This window comes from Sphaerodactylus townsendi, linkage group LG11 (genome assembly GCF_021028975.2).
Source record: "Sphaerodactylus townsendi isolate TG3544 linkage group LG11, MPM_Stown_v2.3, whole genome shotgun sequence".
Lineage (NCBI taxonomy): Eukaryota > Metazoa > Chordata > Lepidosauria > Squamata > Sphaerodactylidae > Sphaerodactylus > Sphaerodactylus townsendi.
Window position 1 is genome coordinate 15947067 of NC_059435.1, and position 19013 is coordinate 15966079.

General features: G+C 44.0%; 1 protein-coding gene across 1 annotated transcript in view; it reads left to right on the forward strand.

Annotated features, from left to right (window-relative positions):
* CNTNAP2 (contactin associated protein 2) overlaps positions 1-19013 on the forward strand; it is a 1428778-nt gene that overhangs the window by 945041 nt on the left and 464724 nt on the right. The window contains exon 9 of the mRNA XM_048510449.1: positions 2368-2539. Within this exon, the coding sequence (XP_048366406.1) occupies positions 2368-2539 (172 nt within the window). The remainder of the gene's footprint in view (positions 1-2367; positions 2540-19013) is intronic.

The following is a 19013-nucleotide window of genomic DNA, read 5'->3' on the forward strand; positions in this document are numbered from 1 at the left end:
GGAATTTCTCTCCCAGGCTGGCCCTAGACAAATCTGAAAGTGACTCTGACTGTTCTGTTGTGGAGCTTCTGTTAAACAACACAGATGTCATGCTCTTGGAAAAAGTAGCAAAATTTCTTTTACAAGTGACAGAACTTTCTAAGTAATGTATACTGCTATATACAGTCTTCCTGTCTGCGTTTTGAATGTACTCTTGATTTGTATTTCAAAAATGTCTGGCAACACTTTAGAACCTATTTTTAAATGCCAAATAAAGGTTGTTGTTGTTAACCTAGTAAAAGTGGCAGTCACAATTTGTTGGGAGGTTGTAAGCCAAGCATCCTCCTGTGAAAGAGGCAGGCATTTCTGAATAAGAGCTCTCTGTAGACCTGAAGTCAATGTGTTTTTTTTCTGAAATGTTGTCCACTTCCATGAGTTAGAGGAAAGCTAAGCCAAATTTAGAGCTTTATTTTGGAGGAAAGATGCTTTGTGAAGAAATAAGCAGGTGCCAGAAAACTCATTGGACAGCACCATGTAATTATGGGTGGGTGCCACATTGGAGATCACTGGTGCAAGGGGAAGATAGGAAAGAAGGGTTTCCCTGAAAAACTGCTTACCTCCTCTCATCATAAAGCAAACTAGATATGAGAATATCCATGGCCCTGCTCATGCCCTCTACCCTTTTATCTGAAATTGCCCCCCCAGCTGTTTAGGCAAATGAAAAGATGTGGGGGGGGGGGAAGGGGAGAATAGCACCTCAGTCCATCATGCTGTGAACCTAATCAGCATCTGGATCTCACAGAGTTTTTAAATTCTCTTTACAATGTTGGTGGCATCCATGTGTTGCGTCTGTGGTTGCTGTCTCACATGGTTTGGACTATAGAACAGCATTTCCTTAAAAGTTCATTAATGTCTGTAAGAGATGCAATGGGAATGTCAGGCCATAGAGTTCACAGTCCTATGCTGCCCTTTTCCCTGTGAGAACGGCTGTCAAGAGATCGGAGAGAACTGGAGATTCTACCTTGTGATTCATAAACCTATGTGTGCTGGGGATTTAATGCTTCCCAGATATGTTCAGGCCCAATTCAGACTGGGACCATGATACATATGAAGAAGGTAATCCAAAATTAAGAGTGTACAGTACAAAAGTCACAAAATGACCTATAAAAAACTTCACCGGACATAGGCTATTAGATTCAGCACAAGCTGTACCTGTTGAATAAATGCCTGTAGAACGCACATACTTTACTGTATGAATTATTTACAAAACCATACATATAAATCCAAAGTGATACAAAAAGCACAGAAGAATATATTTTCAATTTTCAGCACCATATAGTTCCTGAAATTTGAACAGCTGTAAACTTTTCATGTCATTCTAGTCCATTCCATAGTCAGGCAGCAGTGGATGTCTGATAATAGCTGTGTCGTTGTACTGAACATAAAAGCCTATGAACATTAAGTTTTTTATAGGTTGTTTTGTGACACATTAAGAAGGAGCATCAGCCTTCTTAATATGCACATTTTATATGCACATTTTCTTGACCTAAAAGAGCCCTGGAGGATCCACTTTGCTCTGCTGGAAACCCGACTTGTAAAGCAGTGCCCATTAACTGCATAGGACACCATCCATCAGGAAGTTTTCTGTCACGAGCCTTCTTGAAATGAATGGGGGTTGCGCTGTTTTCAATTTCAATTTGGCATGCACCCGAGAAACCTTCTGGGCATATTGTGACCAGAGCATCAAATGGTACTCAGTCATCATCTGATTAAATCAGGTACAGATTGGATCCAACGCAAGAAGTGCAGACCAGCTTATAGCAAATAAATGTGGCTCTTTGTTTCTTGTTTCTGGAGCCAATGTTCTATTTCCATGTGAACTATTGACTGTTGTGAAAGGCTGTTAGAAATACAAGGGCATGGAAGGTTCTGGTCTGCAAACGTGCTTTTTGTTTATTTTCCGAAACCATCTGTGTTCTTCCATTATATCAACCAGTATTTTATCCTGGGCGGGCATTCCCGTTGTGTCCTGTAGCTGCAACATGAAAGAGTTCGCCTGACACGTTTTAATTAGCAGTATGAAATCCTCAACAAAGATACCACAGCATTTCTGGTGCGTCTGCAACTTGAGTCAAAACCGGCGACTGTCAATCATACAACAAATCCATTGCCCACATTTGATTATCTCCCCTCTTTCTCCTTCTCTGAAGACAGCGTATTTAAAACAAAACAAAACATTGCAGCTAATTGGGGGTGGGAGTGGGGGAAGGAGGCATGGGAAGGCCTAACAGAATGTGGTCTTGAAGGAGCTATAGATAAGAATGCTTGACTTGAATAATCTGTCAATTATAACCCTGTCCCGCTTTTTATCGACATTCTTGAAAACAGGTTTCCTGACACAGATGAACGTCTTGGAGCATTCCGTTCTGCACCTGTCCTTCCAGGGTTGCATGCAGCTTATCCACGTGGACGATCAGCTGGTGGACTTGCACGCGGTGGAGCAAGGGAAACTAGGAAGTTTTGCCAATGTCAGCATCGACATGTGCGCCATTATTGATCGGTAAGCAGGGTATTTTTTTCTTAATTACAGATTTTTAAAAGCATGCAATCAGCATGGCAGTATAAAGACGCGAAATACTCTGCAAGCCCCCTGTCCTGTATTTGTCCTCTGCATGTACTCTGATTATCTTTCACCATAACTCCTGATATTCACAGTCACCAGCAAAAGAGCACAAGGCTCTAGCAGCGATTTGTAATCGGTGTGTGGAAACCCAGCAGATGGATTCTTGAGTGTTTATATCTGGGATGTTAACAGGTATTCAGGGCAATTCAACCAGAACATAAAGATTGCATGACAAATGGATGAGGGAGTCAAGTGGCTGAGCAGGGCAGACGGGGGTCGGGTGTAATCATTACAGCTAGTTGGTGTGTAAATATTTTTAGCAATCAGGTAAGAATATGGAGGGAGTCCAATGTCATCTTCGCTTAGCTCCTTAAAGGACCACTTCATGTGTCAGCCTAGTCTCAAATGAAAGCCACTTGTAGCTCCTCATGGTCTCTTAACCACATCCTAGAGGCTGTCCCTGCCAGCCCGTTGAAGAGTAATTACCTGCGTGGCGTATGAGTAAATAAATCCCCCACAAGCTTCGGCAGTTGACTGCTTTGAAACAGTACAGATGAGCAGCTCTTAAAGGCTTATTCCTCTTTTCTCCAAATGAACAAACGGACTGCTTTGCTGTCAGCGCACAAGATTAAAATACAGATGATCGGGCTCGGAAGGGGATGGAAGCCTCTGTCGCTTATTCAGAAGCAATGTCATCCCACAGGGGAATTGGCTGCAACATGGGATTTAGTTTACTGTGGAGGAGCAGCGTATTATTGTTGGAGTTAGTTGAATATGAATCAGCCCAGCCCTGTGTGTCAGTGCAGTAAAGGAGCTCTTCCAAACAAATATATGCAAAAAAGGAAAACTTACATTTGTTTCAAGTAACTTCGGATCACAAACATCGTTCCGGGTGAAAAGTAGATAGACAGAAACCTTATACTAAAGAGGTAACTTTCCCTATCACAAGTGGGCATTCTAACATGCCGTCACGCATGTGCGAGTGTGATCTGATTCTGTGGGAAAGCCCCAGCAGAAGCAGGTAGCCATTACATTGCGCTCAGTACAAAGGAGAAGGAGAAAGAAAAGAAAATGGCTGCAGGGTGAAGAAGGAGGAGTTGGTGGGCAGAGCCCAGACATGGAGAGCAAACAATAGAACAGCTTAGAGATCCATAGCGCCTCCCATTGTCCAGGCATGCAGAAGTCGCATATTCCAACAATTATGACTGGAACATAGGTCATTTCCCCACTTACCTGCTGCTGCGCGCTACTCTCCCCAAGTAGCGCGGGGTCCCCCGGCACTCCCCACTACAGGGGCGGCGACAATGCAGCCGCCCCGATGCGGCCGCTGCCCCGCCCCCTCAGCGTGCGTCATTCCTGGCGCTTCTCGAAACGGCGCCTTTTGATGACCCCGCGCTCGTGGGGAAGCCCCAGAGCGCGCCAGAAATGACGCGTGCTGGGAGTAGCGCGCAGCAACCTTTGGTCGAGGTAAGTGGGGAAACGACCATAGTCATAATGTGAGGATCCTCCTAGAGCTGGGTTCCTGTGAGGGCTATCACAGGGTTTTAGAGTCCCCCAACCCATGAGATCATGAAGCTTTTGTTAACTAACTTAATGTTTACACTGAGCAAGAAACACAATTCAAATTTGATTCTTCGTACTTTTTATTCGTATACTTTCTGGTCAACATTTCTCCTTCTGACAAACCTGCTCTACATGGGACTTAATGCGTTCAACATGAGGCTGTCCTTGAAGAGGACCCAGAAGTTGGAGCTAGTGCAGTATGCAGCAGCAAGGCTGTTAGCTGGTATGTCTGGCCAGATCCACATTGCACCAGACCTAAAGGAACTTCTCACTCCTGGGCCCAATTCTGAAATTGGGTTGTTGTTTTTTTAAACCTAAATAATATATGTTTATTAACCATTTCAATCATTACAATAAACTCATTACATTTTATACAATCAAATCATCATATCATAATGTATAGTTTGTAAAATTAAAACTTATATGAACTATACATATAAATATATAAATTATAGATGCATTAGCTTGAACAAATTTGAAACAAAGGGTCATTCCACACATGCAGAATAATGCACTTTCAAACTGCTTTCAGTGCTCTTTGAAGCTGTGCGGAATAGCAAAATCCACCTGCAAACAGTTGTGAAAGTGGTTTGAAAACGCATTATTTTGTGTGTGTGGAAAGGGCCAAAGATCAAAAGTTGGAGCTATCTTGCTATTTAAAAAACAGGAAAAAAAACCCACCAAGTCTTATACAATAAGTCCAATATTCCATAAAATATATACTTTATAAATGTCGACAAGGTTATGTTTTAATCATTTTGAGGAACATACAGTCTATTAATGACGTTGATCACCGTAAATATGACATTAATGGTCTGAATATGACACATGTGATTTTGTGAAAAGAAAACTGGTGATCTCATTCTTTGAATTATGGGAGAAGGACACCTTTAGCTTTCTCTGGAGGGATGGGAGTGAACCTCTAGACTCGGGCTGACAGGTCACTCAGGTAGATGGTTGTGTTTTGGCTGGGATGGGAACCCCACTGGCTATTCGGAGGGCTGGGAGGCAAGGAGAAGACTGCAGTTCCAATCAGAAGACAGGGATCCCACATGGTCAAAACAGGGAAAGATGAGGTGGCCCATGTTGGTAAGGAGTTCAGTTCTAGGGGAAGGTTCACTGTCTTGCAAGAGTCAGGGCCCACCCCTTTTAAAGGCTGACTTTTAAAAGTGAGAAAAGAAAACCCAATGAGAACCAGCTAGTACTTGCTTCAAGCAGCAGAGGAGCAAGCAAGAGGAGTGGTGGATGATGAGTGAACTTCAAAGTATCTTCCATTCCACAACTGAGACCTTAAGTGGTTAGACAGGTGGCCACCAATCTGACTGGTGGAAGGGAGCCAAGGTGCAGAGCATGATACATACAACATTTAGTAGACATATCAAATTCAAAATATATTGGAAAATAACAATGCTGAACAATGCTCTTTTATGCCCAGGGCCTAGGCTTACTAGAGTGCCCTCCACCATGAATCACCTACCACTCCTGTTGATTCTCTCCCATGTTGTTGATTCTCACAGCAGGCAAAAACATAGAGGGGGGGTGTCATGGACATGCCATTGCCATCTCTAGTTGTATCCTCAGCACTCTAGGAATTTCCCCAATCTCTATGGTCTTTACCCTAGAGCACAGGTGTCAAACTCGTGGCCCTCCAGATGTTATGGACTACAGTTCCCATCATCATGCTGGCAGGGGATGATGGGAACTGTAGTCCATAACATCTGGAGGGCCACGAGTTTGACACCTATGCCCTAGAGAGCTAGACAGTTCCTAGAGCATCTTACATCATGGTGATGTAGCTTCTTGGTCATTATCCAAAAGTGATGTCACTATGTCACACAAAGTTCCCCCTTCCCATGTCTCACCTCCGAAAGCTCTTAGGAGTGCCAGTTACAGGGCCTCTCATTAGGAATGGGTGTGACCTTTTCATTGGTAGAAGACAATGGGCAACTTTCAAGTGCCTGGAATATGATTCTTTTTTGCCTGCCAGTCAGGGCGTAAAGGAATATTCAGTTTGCATCTGGCCACAAGTGAACTGATTTGGATTTTGGGAGCCAGGTTTGTTATTAATTTTTTGAGCCTCGTATTTGCCTGCTTCAGTGCTTCTAGTTTGCACCATTGTTATCTATGATGAGTCTGTACATTTTTTTTATTATAGAGATTATAGAGATAGACATTACAGGTCATTGAAAACAAGGTTTATCTCATGAAGGATACTGTTGATTTCCCACAACTCAGGAAAGGGGGAGCAGAAATCAATATATTGTAGAACTGCTTTGGGCAATGGAGCTGCCGGTGGATTTCACTGAAAGCTACATGTTGAGATCAGCCTGGAATTTTCTGATGAGGCAAACGAGATGTTTCAAGAGAAGCAACATGAGCTTTGAAAAGACCAGCACAATTTCTCATTGGAGACCTGCACAACCCTAGCTGCGCTGCCTTGTGTCTAAGAGGAGGGTGATTGGTGGCATTTGTATGCCATGTTGCAAAGTTGTGGTTGCATTTGGAAGAAGAAACACACACCAAAAAGAAAGACTAAGAAATGTTTACTTTGAAACAAACACTCCCAACTCATTTTATATGTCAAAGGAGAGACATGAACCTCCATTTGTTCTGTGGTAAGGGAGGGAAGAATTTAGAAAACGGTATGAAGAATTTACAAAACAGTCTTTTCTGCCAGGGAACAATCCTGCCATATTTTCCTTCTGTGACCTGCATTATCTGTAAGTGTTCTTATTACGGAAGTCATATAGTTGCTGGAAGGATCGATGTACTGTCCAGAGAAAGACAGTTCCATTCCAGTATATCTCTCTTCAGTATCACTGATAAAGGCCTTTTCTGCACGGGCCAATTAAACTGGGATAAATCCGAGAATCACGTTATGTGTGATGGCCGATAGCCGCAGCCAAGCGAACGGCCACGGCAGAGAGCTGTGTTAAAACAGAGAATCGCATATAATGTGATTTTCAGAAAACTCCTTCCCCAGCTCCCATCTGTGGAGCCATGCAGGGAAAACGGGCCGTATCATGGCCCGGGGGGGGTTGGTCCTGCCTGCTGTGCTTCACAGGTAGGCGGGGGGGGGGAAGGCAGGCGAGGGAGGGAGGGAGGGAGGGGAAAGCACCTTCATGTGAATGCACGCGCCCCGACCAACACACTGTGAAGGAGCCGGGGTGAGGGCGGGTTCATATAACCCGCCTTTCCCGTTTTTATTGGCCCGTGCAGAAAGTTCCAAACTGAGGTTTTGTTGCCATCGTTCAGATGTACATTCGGAATGTCAGAAATAACACTGTGCAGAAATTATCGTTTCAAACTAATTTTCCCCTGGAACGCTCAAGAGATTGGTTCACTGACTGACTTGCTGGTGGCAGAGTGTGCAGGGACTTCATTGGAATAGCACTGACAAGATGCTAAAAAGGATTTTGAAACCTCCCGTCTGGTGTGTCACTGCAGATTATGTTTACCATATGTTAATTTTAATTAAAACATGGCCGTGTGTTTTAAAGACAAGTGGAAGTAACAGGGATGAAGAAAAAGGACAGGAGCTCAAGAGATCCAGAATCTTCATTTGCTAGTAGTGTGTGAACATGGGGAAGCTTTGATATCTTGTTTCACAAAGAGATATTGGTGTGGCCTGGAGTTTCTCTATTAACTCAGTGAAACGGTCAGATTCACCACAGTGCCTCAGCAAATGCTGAGAGTTTGAGGGAATAGTGCCTGGGGAGGGTGGAATTTGGGAAAACATTCCAGGTGATGGGGGTTTCCTCCCCTAGTCTCTGTGATCTTACCATAGAGACTAGGAAACATCCCTAGAGCTTCACTATCTGAAGTCCATTTTTCTCTTGCTCCTCAATCCCTTGGAGTAGGAAAATAGGGTGCCCGGGATGGATAGTTTCCCACTTTGTGCAATCAATGGGAGCAGTCAAGTTTAACAGCAGTCAACTATGCAGCAGTCAAGTTTAAAACAATAAGGTAGGTCAGGAAATACCAGCAAGAGGGATAAGATCATTGCTGTCCTGCAGGAGTCCAGCACTGGATTGACTCGCTTGGAATAGCATTTCCTATTGTGTCTGATAGCCAGCAGGAAAAGCAATCCTGTGAAAGAAAGATGGTGCAGTATAATGGCAATGAAGAATAATCTTTGGACCAGAAAATCAGTGGGTTGCATCCAAACTAAACTTTCCACCAGCAGAACAGAACTAAGTCTCCACAAAATTCTGCTCTGGGGGAGGAGGAAGGAAAACCTGAGGAATGGCACGAGGGGGTATATGCCTCTTTTAACATAATTTTTATCTCATTTTTGCACAGATCTGAAAATATCTTCCAATACTTTGTGTTTGCTGCATAGAAGGTTCTTATTTATTAATTTAGGTACTGATATCATGATATTTCCCTCCAGTGGAGACCCCAAAGCAGCTTGTAACATTTATCTCCCTGCCTCCATTTTAACCTTGCAGCAACAATCTTGAGACGAGGTTAGGCTGGGAGAGAATGGGAGGACCAACATCATTCAGCAAGCATTCGTGGCAAAGCTGCCATTTAAAGCTGGGTCTCTCAGATTCTAATCTGACACTCTAACTGCTATGTCATGCTAGGGAGGAACATCATGAACCATATGCGGGGGTCATTGGTTGTGATGATTGCACATATGTCTATTTTGCAGTGTTGTCATTACAGACTGTGCAATTGGCGATAATTTAGAATTTAGGTGGCATTGTGGAAGAACTGGATGAAATCCCAAAGGATAGCTCTGTCAGAGCTATCAGCAGAGATAGCTGAGATTGGAACTGCCATGCTCACAGGCAGTGTTTCTCCAAATCGTTAAAAGCTGAGAGCAAACGACAGGGAACAGAATGCCATTAAACTCCCTGTCATCATCTTGTCCCAGATTTTTGAATTAGATGGAACCTTGGGATTCTCTAGCATGGGTGGCTATCATAAAAAGGTGTGGTTTCTCCTACCCTTCAGATCTAGAAGAAGAAGGGTTTGGATTTTTCTCAACCACAAGGAGTGCCAAAGTGGCATTCAAACTCCCTCCCTTCCTCTACCCACCACAGACATTTTGTGAGGCAGGTGGGGCTGAGCACGGTCTGAGGGAACTGTGACTAGTCTAAGATCAGCCAGCTGGCTTCTTGTGTAGGAGCGGGGAAATAAATCCAGTTCACCAGATAAGAATCCACCGCTCAGGTGGAGGAATGGGGAATCAAACCCAGTACTCCAGTTTAAAGTCCACCCTTATTAACCACTATGTCATGCAGTGATTCTCAACTGGTAAGAATTTCAGAAGGGCAGGGGTGTTCCTCTTGCAACCAAAATAACCACCAAGGAAGTGGGGGGTCACTTTGTAGAGGAAGGCAAAGGCAAGCCATCTGTTAGCCTCTTGGCTTGAACCTTCAGGGGCACCATAAATCAACAGCAACACGACAGCTCTTGACACACATACCTCCACTCTGTTCATGTATGTTTTACTCTGCTGGTCTATGATCATAATGAATGGTTGGCTGATTTTGAAGACTAATAGAATTTTATTCCAGTATGAGCTTTCATGGACTAAAACCCACTTTTGTCAGATGAAATGAGTGGATCCTCAGTACACAGATTTTTTTTATGAAGGAGATATGGAAATATGAACAGTAAGGTCAGGAGGCCTTGGAATGAAGAAAGTGCATGGTGAAAAATGTAAAATCCAAGTGTTTGTATTGTCGAAGGCTTTCACAGCCGGAATCACTGGGGTGCTGTGTGGTTTCCAGGCTATATGGCCGTGTTCTAGCAGCATTCTCTCCTGACGTTTCGCCTGCATCTGTGGCTGGCATCTTCAGAGGATCTGATAGTAGGAAAGGAAAGCAAGTGGAGTATATATACCTGTGAGTAAAGGTCAATAGGTGAGGGCATCTGAATAGGAGTGGCCTGGCAAGAGAATAACAATGAAGTGTAGCATGTGAGTAACAATGGAGATAGCAAGGTCAATAGGTGAGGCATCTGAATAGAAGTAGTATCCTATTCAGATGTCTCACCTATTGACCTTGCTATCTCCATTGTTACTCACATGCTACACTTCATTGTTATTCTCTTGCCAGGCCACTCCTATTCAGATGCCCTCACCTATTGACCTCACAAGTATATATACTCCACTTGCTTTCCTTTCCTACTATCAGATCCTCTGAAGATGCCAGCCACAGATGCAGGCGAAACGTCAGGAGAGAATGCTGCTAGAACACGGCCATACAGCTCGGAAACTACACAGCATCCAAGTATTTGCTATTCCAAATGAACCAAAATGTACAAATATATTGGAAACAGAGAAGGGGCGTGCAAAAGAGAAGGAAAAATAGTATTTTAAAATTTAAGTTTATAGGCTGAGAATTTCATCTGGAAATAATGACACATTATTTTGCATGGGGGACATTTTAGGGAAGGATGCAATATATCTTGTATTTTCAGAGAGACACTCCCTGCAGTATCACTGTATAAAGACTGGACCACCCCAGTGTCAAACTTAGAGGGCAGAAATAGCTCATGCATATGGAATGCAAGGAGGGGCTTGAGCCTGTACTCACACACCATTTTGCTGAGCCAAAATGGGGGGGGGGGTGCTTTGTTTCCCACTATGCCCCCACATTCACTAACTGGGACAGGTGGATCCCCAACACTTATTTCTTTCTTAGAGCCTTATCTTGGATCCTGTTTCACAGCTTCACAGGAGTGTGGTGGGTGTTTGGAAAAAAATGCACAGAAGCTGCTTTGAGATATAGATATTCACCTAGTGGCTCATGTAATGGATGTTTGGGCTTCCTTGCCCTGTTTCCCCCCCTAGATTTGGGCTCTTGTTTTGGGAACAGATAATACAGAAAGAGCTGTACTTTGAAAGTCTCTATGCATGCAGATACCAATCTGGAATAGAAAATGAAGGTAATTTTTAGGAAAGGAATTGTATTAAGCCTTAAACGGGTTTCTTCTGGGAAATAATAGAGCAAAATCCCTCAGGGAAATGAATGTCAGATTTTTCTGCTTTAATCCTCGATGTCTTCTTTGAAGGGCAGCTTACATGAATTAACTGAGATAGTCCTGGAGTTTAAAATGAACATCTCTTCATAGATTTTTTTTTCCTAGACAGTGTTCCATATAGACTCATCAGTACCTTTTATAGGACACATGGAGAGGCTGGAAAAGGCCTGATATTGAGTATACCCTTATACCGGAAGGAAGGAAGGAAGGAAGGAAGGAAGGAAGGAAGGAAGGAAGGAAGGATACAGTCTGATGCATCTGTCCTGATTTTCTGGCCATTAGTTACTTACAAGTAGGGAACTCACAAGGAGTAGCTGGGAACACATACCATTCTCCCTCTTGTGCAGGTCTCATCCCCTCTCCACATGATAAGTGGCTCCTTAGGGTGGAAATAATTCATGGTCCATTTTCTACTTCAAGCCTCCCGCCCCACCACCAGCTTGATGATGCTGAAGATTGGCTTGGATTAGGAAGGCCAGCCTTCAGTGGGCTTAGACTACAGAGATCAGTTTTTATTTATTTATTTATTTTTTCAATTTATATACCGCCCGATCCCTCTAGTTCCCCTAGAGATGCTTGGGAAAGTGAACTCCATGACATTGTATCCCACTGAGGTCTATGTCCTTCCCAGGTTCCATCCCTCCATCTCAAAGAGTTTCTCAACCTGATCTGGCAACCCTACCCCACAAACACAGAAGTCCCAATTAGTGGCTGGGGGAAGGGGGAGAGACACACCTGGGAACCCTAGCTTTGAGCATAAATCATGGCAGACATGTTTTCCATTGCAAGGCCCCAGGTCAGCTGGCCAAGGGTACTGGAGGAGATTCCAAGCTGCTGACTGCCCTGTAGGTGATCTAGGCATTTGGACTTGGAGCAGAAAGCATGCCGTATATGCTTTGCACTCCACGCTCCAGACCCAGAGTTGGCTAGCTGGTAGATGTGGGAGGAAGGAGTCAACCTGGAGAAGGAAGCACCTGAGAGCCACTTGAGAGGTGTTTCTTGCTCTGAGCTGCTTCAGGGTAGGTTGTCAACATCTTGTGATGTAGTGTCATCAGATCACATTCGGCATTTTTTTTGTTCTTGTGATACCTGCATTTGCTTAGCACCACATCACCAATTTGCTTAGGTATCACGCTTTAATTTATTTTTACTTTTGGGATTTTTTTTCTTGCAGATCTGGGGCTCCTTCAACTTTGTATAAATGTATCTCCTTTCTCTCCCCATTGGATGGAATTTTTTTTATTTGCAGCGCGAAGCTTAAGTACAGAATTGAATATAAAGAAGCTTAAGCCTGCGTGGTATATATTATTTTCAAGTCGAAGGTCTCAGGAGAAATGAACATGTCTGGATGCTTTCACAACAGATTTTAGGTTTGAAAAGCACAGACGTCATTAAGAAATATGGCATTATACAAAAGGATTTGATATCATAATCCAGTATTTTAGTTCCTACTATTTCATACAAGTGTGAAGCCATTGGCTTGAGGATCACATACGCTTCAATGTGGAGGCCCTGATCCATTGCAACCAACTTGTTGCGCATATCAACTGGTGCCTCCAGATGGAGGTGTAAAGCAGAAGCGTCATTAAGCTATTTCACCTGAGCGACCATTGTGATGCAGATAGGACATACATCTGTATGCACATCTGTATTGATATCAGCACCTATGGAGGGCTGCTCTTGCTCATGAATCTCTGGCATGTCTAAGCAGTGGCGTAGTGCCCACGGGATAGGGGGCACGACGCCCCAGGCAAAGGAGCAGCAGAGGCATGGCTGGGCTGTCGAGGGGTGGTGGCGGGGGCATTCCGGGACAGACGACACCATGGCAGGGGCGCAGGGCATGCGCACGCACCAGGCACAGTTTCCCCTCACTCCGCCTCTGTGTCTAAGTGTGTCCCTTTGAATGTAGATGTAGAGCAGTATATAGAGACTGCATTGTGCAGTGGTTAGAGTGTCAGATTAGGATCCAGGAGAACAAGATTTGAATCACTCTGCCATGGAAGCTTGCTGAGTGACTTTGGGCCAGTCACAAACTCTCAGTCTAACCTACCTCACAGAGCTATTGTAAGAATAAAACGGAGGAGAGAAAAATAATGTAAGCAAGTTTAGGTTCTCATTAGGAAGGAAGACAGGGTAGACATGAAATAAATGAATACAGTTCAAGTGGGAGCGAGACATATTACAAACATGCCTGTCATACAGGCATGCTCATTAGGGAATAAAAAATGGCTGCAAATACCTGATCAGTGAACACTTATTGGCAAAACCCAGGTCTTATTCTGGTGTGGTAGTTAAGAGCAGGTGGACTCTAATCTGGAGAACCAGGTTTGATTCCCCCTTTGCCCACATGAGTGACAGACTCTTATCTGGTGAGCTGGATTTGTTTTCCCACTCCAGCAATTCTGCAGGGTAACCTTTGGCTAGTCACAATTCTCTGTTGAAAACGTGGACTAGCGCGCAACGCGTTCTGCGAATGTGGCTGCTGTCGCCGTGGTGTCTTCATCCACTTGCTGGAGCTGCTGCTGTCTACAACCACAATTCGTTTTAATATTTTTTACTCATTGAATACTGGTGAAACTGACTCTTTCAATGTTACAGGTTTCTTGCCTTATGTACAATGTATATGACATCTTATACAATGCTTTTGAGAACTTGATACTAAGTACAGTCCCATTACGCTTCTTAGGTTGCCAAAGTGCCCTCATTGTATGTTTTGTTATTACCTTTATATCCAGTTGAATATTACTTATAATATAATCACAATATATCTTTATGAATAATCTTTATGAACGGTGTATGAATTATCTATTGACTTTATACTCAAACTAATTGCATATACCAATTAGTTCATTGCCTTGTGTCACTATATATACAGTCCATGTTTCCTAGGCTTGGCCGGCCTCAGATTTTTTAGTATTAGTCACAATTCTCTCCAGACTCTCTCAGCCCCACCTACCTCACAAGGCGTCTGTTGTGGGGAGAGGAAGGGAAAGGAGTTTGTAAACTGCCTTGAGTCTTCTTAGAAGAGAGAAATGTAGAGTATAAATCCAAACAACTCCTCCTCCTCCTCCTCCTCCTCCTCCTCCTCCTTCTTCTTCTTCTTCTTCTTCAATGAAGTATAAACTGGCTCAGATTCTCACTGTGGTGTTGAAAAATTCTTCTTCCATTTGAAATCTTTTACCTAATACACAGAAATAGGACCATCTCAGTGTCCAGGCTTGACTGCCAAATGCTGGGTGTATTTCCTACATCTAAGTTGGCAGCGCACTGAGTTTAAAATAAGCTTTCAAGCATTGCCTGGGTGTTTTCTTGGCAACGGCAGCTGCCAAGGGTGCACGCTTTATGACAGCCGCCAACAGGCTCCGACTCTGATTCTTATTTTGGAAATCAAACTTGGAAATTATCTGTCAGCTTCTGTAAAGGTACTGAGCCATCTCACCCCCCTCGATATCCAGAGAGAAGAATCCCTGTCATTCCGCTGGGGTTTTCTAGCAATCGATAGAAAGTTAACTCTTTGCGTCTGTTTTCCAGAGCCATTTTCAAATGTCACTCTCCTACGCTTCAAGCCAGCAGCCGGTGATTTAGCACTAAACTTGGTGCAGTTAAAAGTCCATGTAAACTGTAGCCCAGCTTGATTATTTCTTCTTGGTGGTTTTACTGAAATGCCAGTGGTTGATTAATTCAGTGCCATTACAGCCCCCTGACCTTCTCAAAATCATTACATCAGTAAATAAAATTACCTCTTTCTTTTAGACTCAGCACAAGAACAAATTCAGCCTTGAATTTATTGACCTACTTTCTTTGTGTGCTCCTTTAGCTAGATGGTCTGTCTCTTTCTCTATCTTGTGTGTGTGTGTATGTGTGTGTGTGTGTGTGTACATTTGTATTAATACTATGGCAGTGATCCTTTTATTGTGTCAATAGCTTTTATATTAAATGTGTCTGTCCGAAGCACTGCTGAAGAATGTACCGGTTGCTCTGGCTGATCTTTCATTGCCCTTTCGTTGTTTGGTCAGGACCTCAGAGGATAACAGGGCTGTTGTTCCTTGTCATATTCTTTCCCTTGATGTTGGATAGCTTTGACTGTTCTGAAAACGTATAATGTGTGTTACTCTCCACAGATAAGCCCCTTCCATTGGAAAAGTGCTGCACTCACATTTGAATTGCACTTTGTTTATAACCTCTTTTTCTTTCAAAAGTTCAGAGTAGCTCCCATTGGACTCTCTTCTCAGCATGGGAGCCAGCATGGTGTAAGACTCTAAGTTGGAGAACCAGATTTGTGGACTGTTATCCGGTGAACTGGATTTGCTTCCCTATTCCTGCACGTGAAGCCTGCTGGGTGACCTTGGGCTAGTCACAGTTTTTTCAGAACTCTGTCAGCCCCACCTACCTCGCAAGGTTCTGCTGTGGGTAGAGGAAGGGAAAGGAATGTGTAAGCTCCTTTGAGTCTCCTTACAGGAGAGAAAGAGGGTATGAATCCAAACTCTTTTTCTGCTGCTTCTTCTCCCATTCAGTCATCACTCCAAATGCACAGTTGCTTAGAAGAGAAGAGTTTGAATTTATACCCTGCTTTTTTCAAGTATAAGGAGTCTCAAAGCAACTTACAAACTCCTTCCCTTCCTTTCCCCACAACAGACACCTTGTGAGGCAGGCAGGGCTGAGAGACTTCACAGAGACTAGCCCAAGGCTTAGCTTCAGGAATGCTTCAAAGCAGAGGCATAGCTGCAAGGGACCTGGGGGGTGCACGTCGCACCAGGCTCACACCTGAAGGGGGGGGGGAGCAAAATTTTCAGGTTTGTTTTTTGTATTTTTTAATGTTTTTCAGTTTTTGGCCTGCAGGGGGCGCGGTTTTTAGACTAGCAGCACCAAAATTTCAGGGAGTTTTCAGGGGGCTCTCCTGATGATACCACCCAAGTTAGGTGAGGTTTGGTTCAGGGGGGTCCAAAGTTATGGACTCCCAAAAGGGGTGCCCCATCACCCATTGTTTCCAATGGGAGCTAATAGGAGATGGGATCTACACCTTTGAGAGTCCATAACTTTGGACCCCCTGAACCAAACTTCACCAAACCTGGGTGGTGTCATCAGGATAGTCTCCTAAAGATACTCTGCTAGCCTAAAAACTGCGCCCCCTGTAAGCCAAAAAAAACACAAACAAACATGAGGGGAGCAGCAAAACTCAGATTTTGCACCAGGTTCCATTTTCCCTAGCTGCGCCTCTGGTTCAAAGTCAGGTAGTCTTGTTTTCACCTGTCCAGTCACAGGTGACTTACAGTGACCCCAAAGTGTTTTCATGGCAAGAGACATTCAGAGGTGGGTTGCTATTGCCTGCCTCTGTGTCACAACCCTGGTATTCCTTGGAGGTCTCTCATCCAAATACTAACCAGGGTCAATCCTGCTAAGCTTCTGAGATCTGACAAGATAAGGGTGGCTGGGGGCTATTGAGGGCAGGGCTCAGATAGCCATAGACCAGTGGTGGCGAACCTTTGGCACTCCAGATGTTATGGACTACAATTCCCATCAGCCCCTGCCAGCACAGCCAATTGGCCATGCTAGCAGGGGCTGATGGGAATTGTAGTCCATAACAGCTGGAGTGCCAAAGGTTCGCCACCACAGCCATACACCAAAAGGGTTTTTTTATTTTTTTAAAGCTGGGATGGAAAACATGAAGTATAGTTTCTTCACAGAATCCGTCTATCCCTACCCATAACATAAAGTATATCTTGATCTAGATCAGGGGTCTTCAAACTATGTCCCTCCAGATGTTCATGAACTACAATTCCATCAGCCCCTGCCAGCATGGCCAAGTGGTAGGGCTCATGGGAATTGTAGTCTATGAACATCTGGAGGGCCATAGTTTGAAGACCCCTGATCTAGATGACCAAGGCTAGTTCAGTCTCATCAGAAGCTAAGCGGGGCCAGCGAAGGATAGCACTTGGATGAGACACCACCAAGGATTCCAGGGTCACGATGCAGAGGAAGGCAATGGCAAACCACCTTCGAACGTCTCTTGCCTTGAAAAACCCTACCCAATCGTCATAAGTTGGCACTTTCCACCACCCAGTGAAAAATATGCATCGTTCTTGATGCCAGTGCTCCCTGCTGACATTTCTAAAGGGTATATAATGCATTATGAGGATCTTTATAGAAATGAAATCTGTATCCTTTGCATTCTGCTCGCTGATGATACAGTATGGTTTTAACAAATTTGGTAGTTATAGGTCAGGCTTTAAAAGACAAGGCTGTCTAATAGATCTTGAGTAGAATGGCCAAATTCAGTGTGGCATGAACAAACTCCTCAAAAGGTTATCACGTCCCTGCCTCCGGAATGATTGGCATCAATGAAAATAACTGATTGGTGGTATTTCGAGGCCTTTATTTGATACGCATGTGTCAGGCTTCTTGCCATGACATTTAACAAATATGGGGGAAAGAAACACGTTAATAGAAATAAAGAAAGCCCAAACACGAGGCTGTGATTTTTGGGTTTGTTTTTATCAGTTCCCAGCTGTAGAATCAACTTTTAAAGCAAGTATCTAAAGGGGCCCTGCCGTTCTATGCAAGTGCTTACATGTTATATTAAGTTGGAAGATGCTGGGCAGACTTTTGATCCCTGTTTAAAAGCAATGGAAAATGTGAAAATAAATGTCTGCACCCATATATATTAAGTGGCCCGACGCAATCCTTCATTTGGGTGTTGTGGTTTTTCCAGGCTGTTTGGTCATGGTCTGGTAGTTTTGCTCCTAACATGCCTGCATCTATGGCCAATATGCATGGAGCACTTCCTGCGCCGTTCATCGCCCCAAAGTACCTTCGCGGTGGGGTCTCCTCGTGTTTCCTTGTTTACAAACAGGGAGGCGCTCCACTGCCTGCTGTGGGGCTTGCCTGCCCCCCCTTCCGGGTCACTCCTCCATCCAAGTCAAGAATGAGTATTGCCATTTTTAAGCCCTTTGAATGCAATATCGATATTCCTTATATCAATATTATGCAGGCTGCTACCATTCTTGCTGAGATTTTTTAAAGGGAAATGCCAGCCATTGATCCAGAGGTTTACTGCTTTCAATCCTGAAGGTCCCTTTATCTTAGCTAATAGCCATTGGTGGGCCAATTCAAGGGCTATTACACACAAGGGCTCTGAACAAGTTGCTGCTGTTTCACACAAGCTTCAGACAGGCTTGTCTGGCAGTTTCAGTAGCCCATGGGATCAAGGCAGATTGCTTCCGCTTCCCAAGGGCTCTCTAGAACCAGGTGACATCCCGTTCATATCTCTTATTCCTCGGAGTTCCCTGTGGTCTCTTTGGAAGGAGTGGGAAGCTTGTGGGCATTTGAGCAAGGGGATCATGCGTTTTCTCCATGGGAAACACAATCCCTTCCCATCTCCCAAGATCCTTTAAGGAGCAGCAGTGGCATAGGAGGTTAAGAGCTCGTGTATCTAATCTGGAGGAACCGGGTTTGATTCCCAGCTCTGCCGCCTGAGCTGTGGAGGCTTATCTGGGGAATTCAGATTAGCCTGTACACTCCCACACATGCCAACTGGGTGACCTTGGGCTAGTCACAGCTTCTCGGAGCTCTCTCAGCCCCACCTACTTCACAGGGTGTTTGTTGTGAGGGGGGAAGGGAAAGGAGATTGTAAGCCCCTTTGAGTCTCCTACAGGAGAGAAAGGGGGGATATAAATCCAAACTCTTCTTCTTCTTCTTAAGTTCTTGGTGCAGCTTCGTGTCCATTTTGCATGCAGCTCCATCAAGGGAATCTAAAAAATAAGAAAATAATACAAAATAATAACATAAATATATGTGATACATTATTTGAAACATTTTTTAATTCTGTAAAAAAATTAAACATAGGACAATT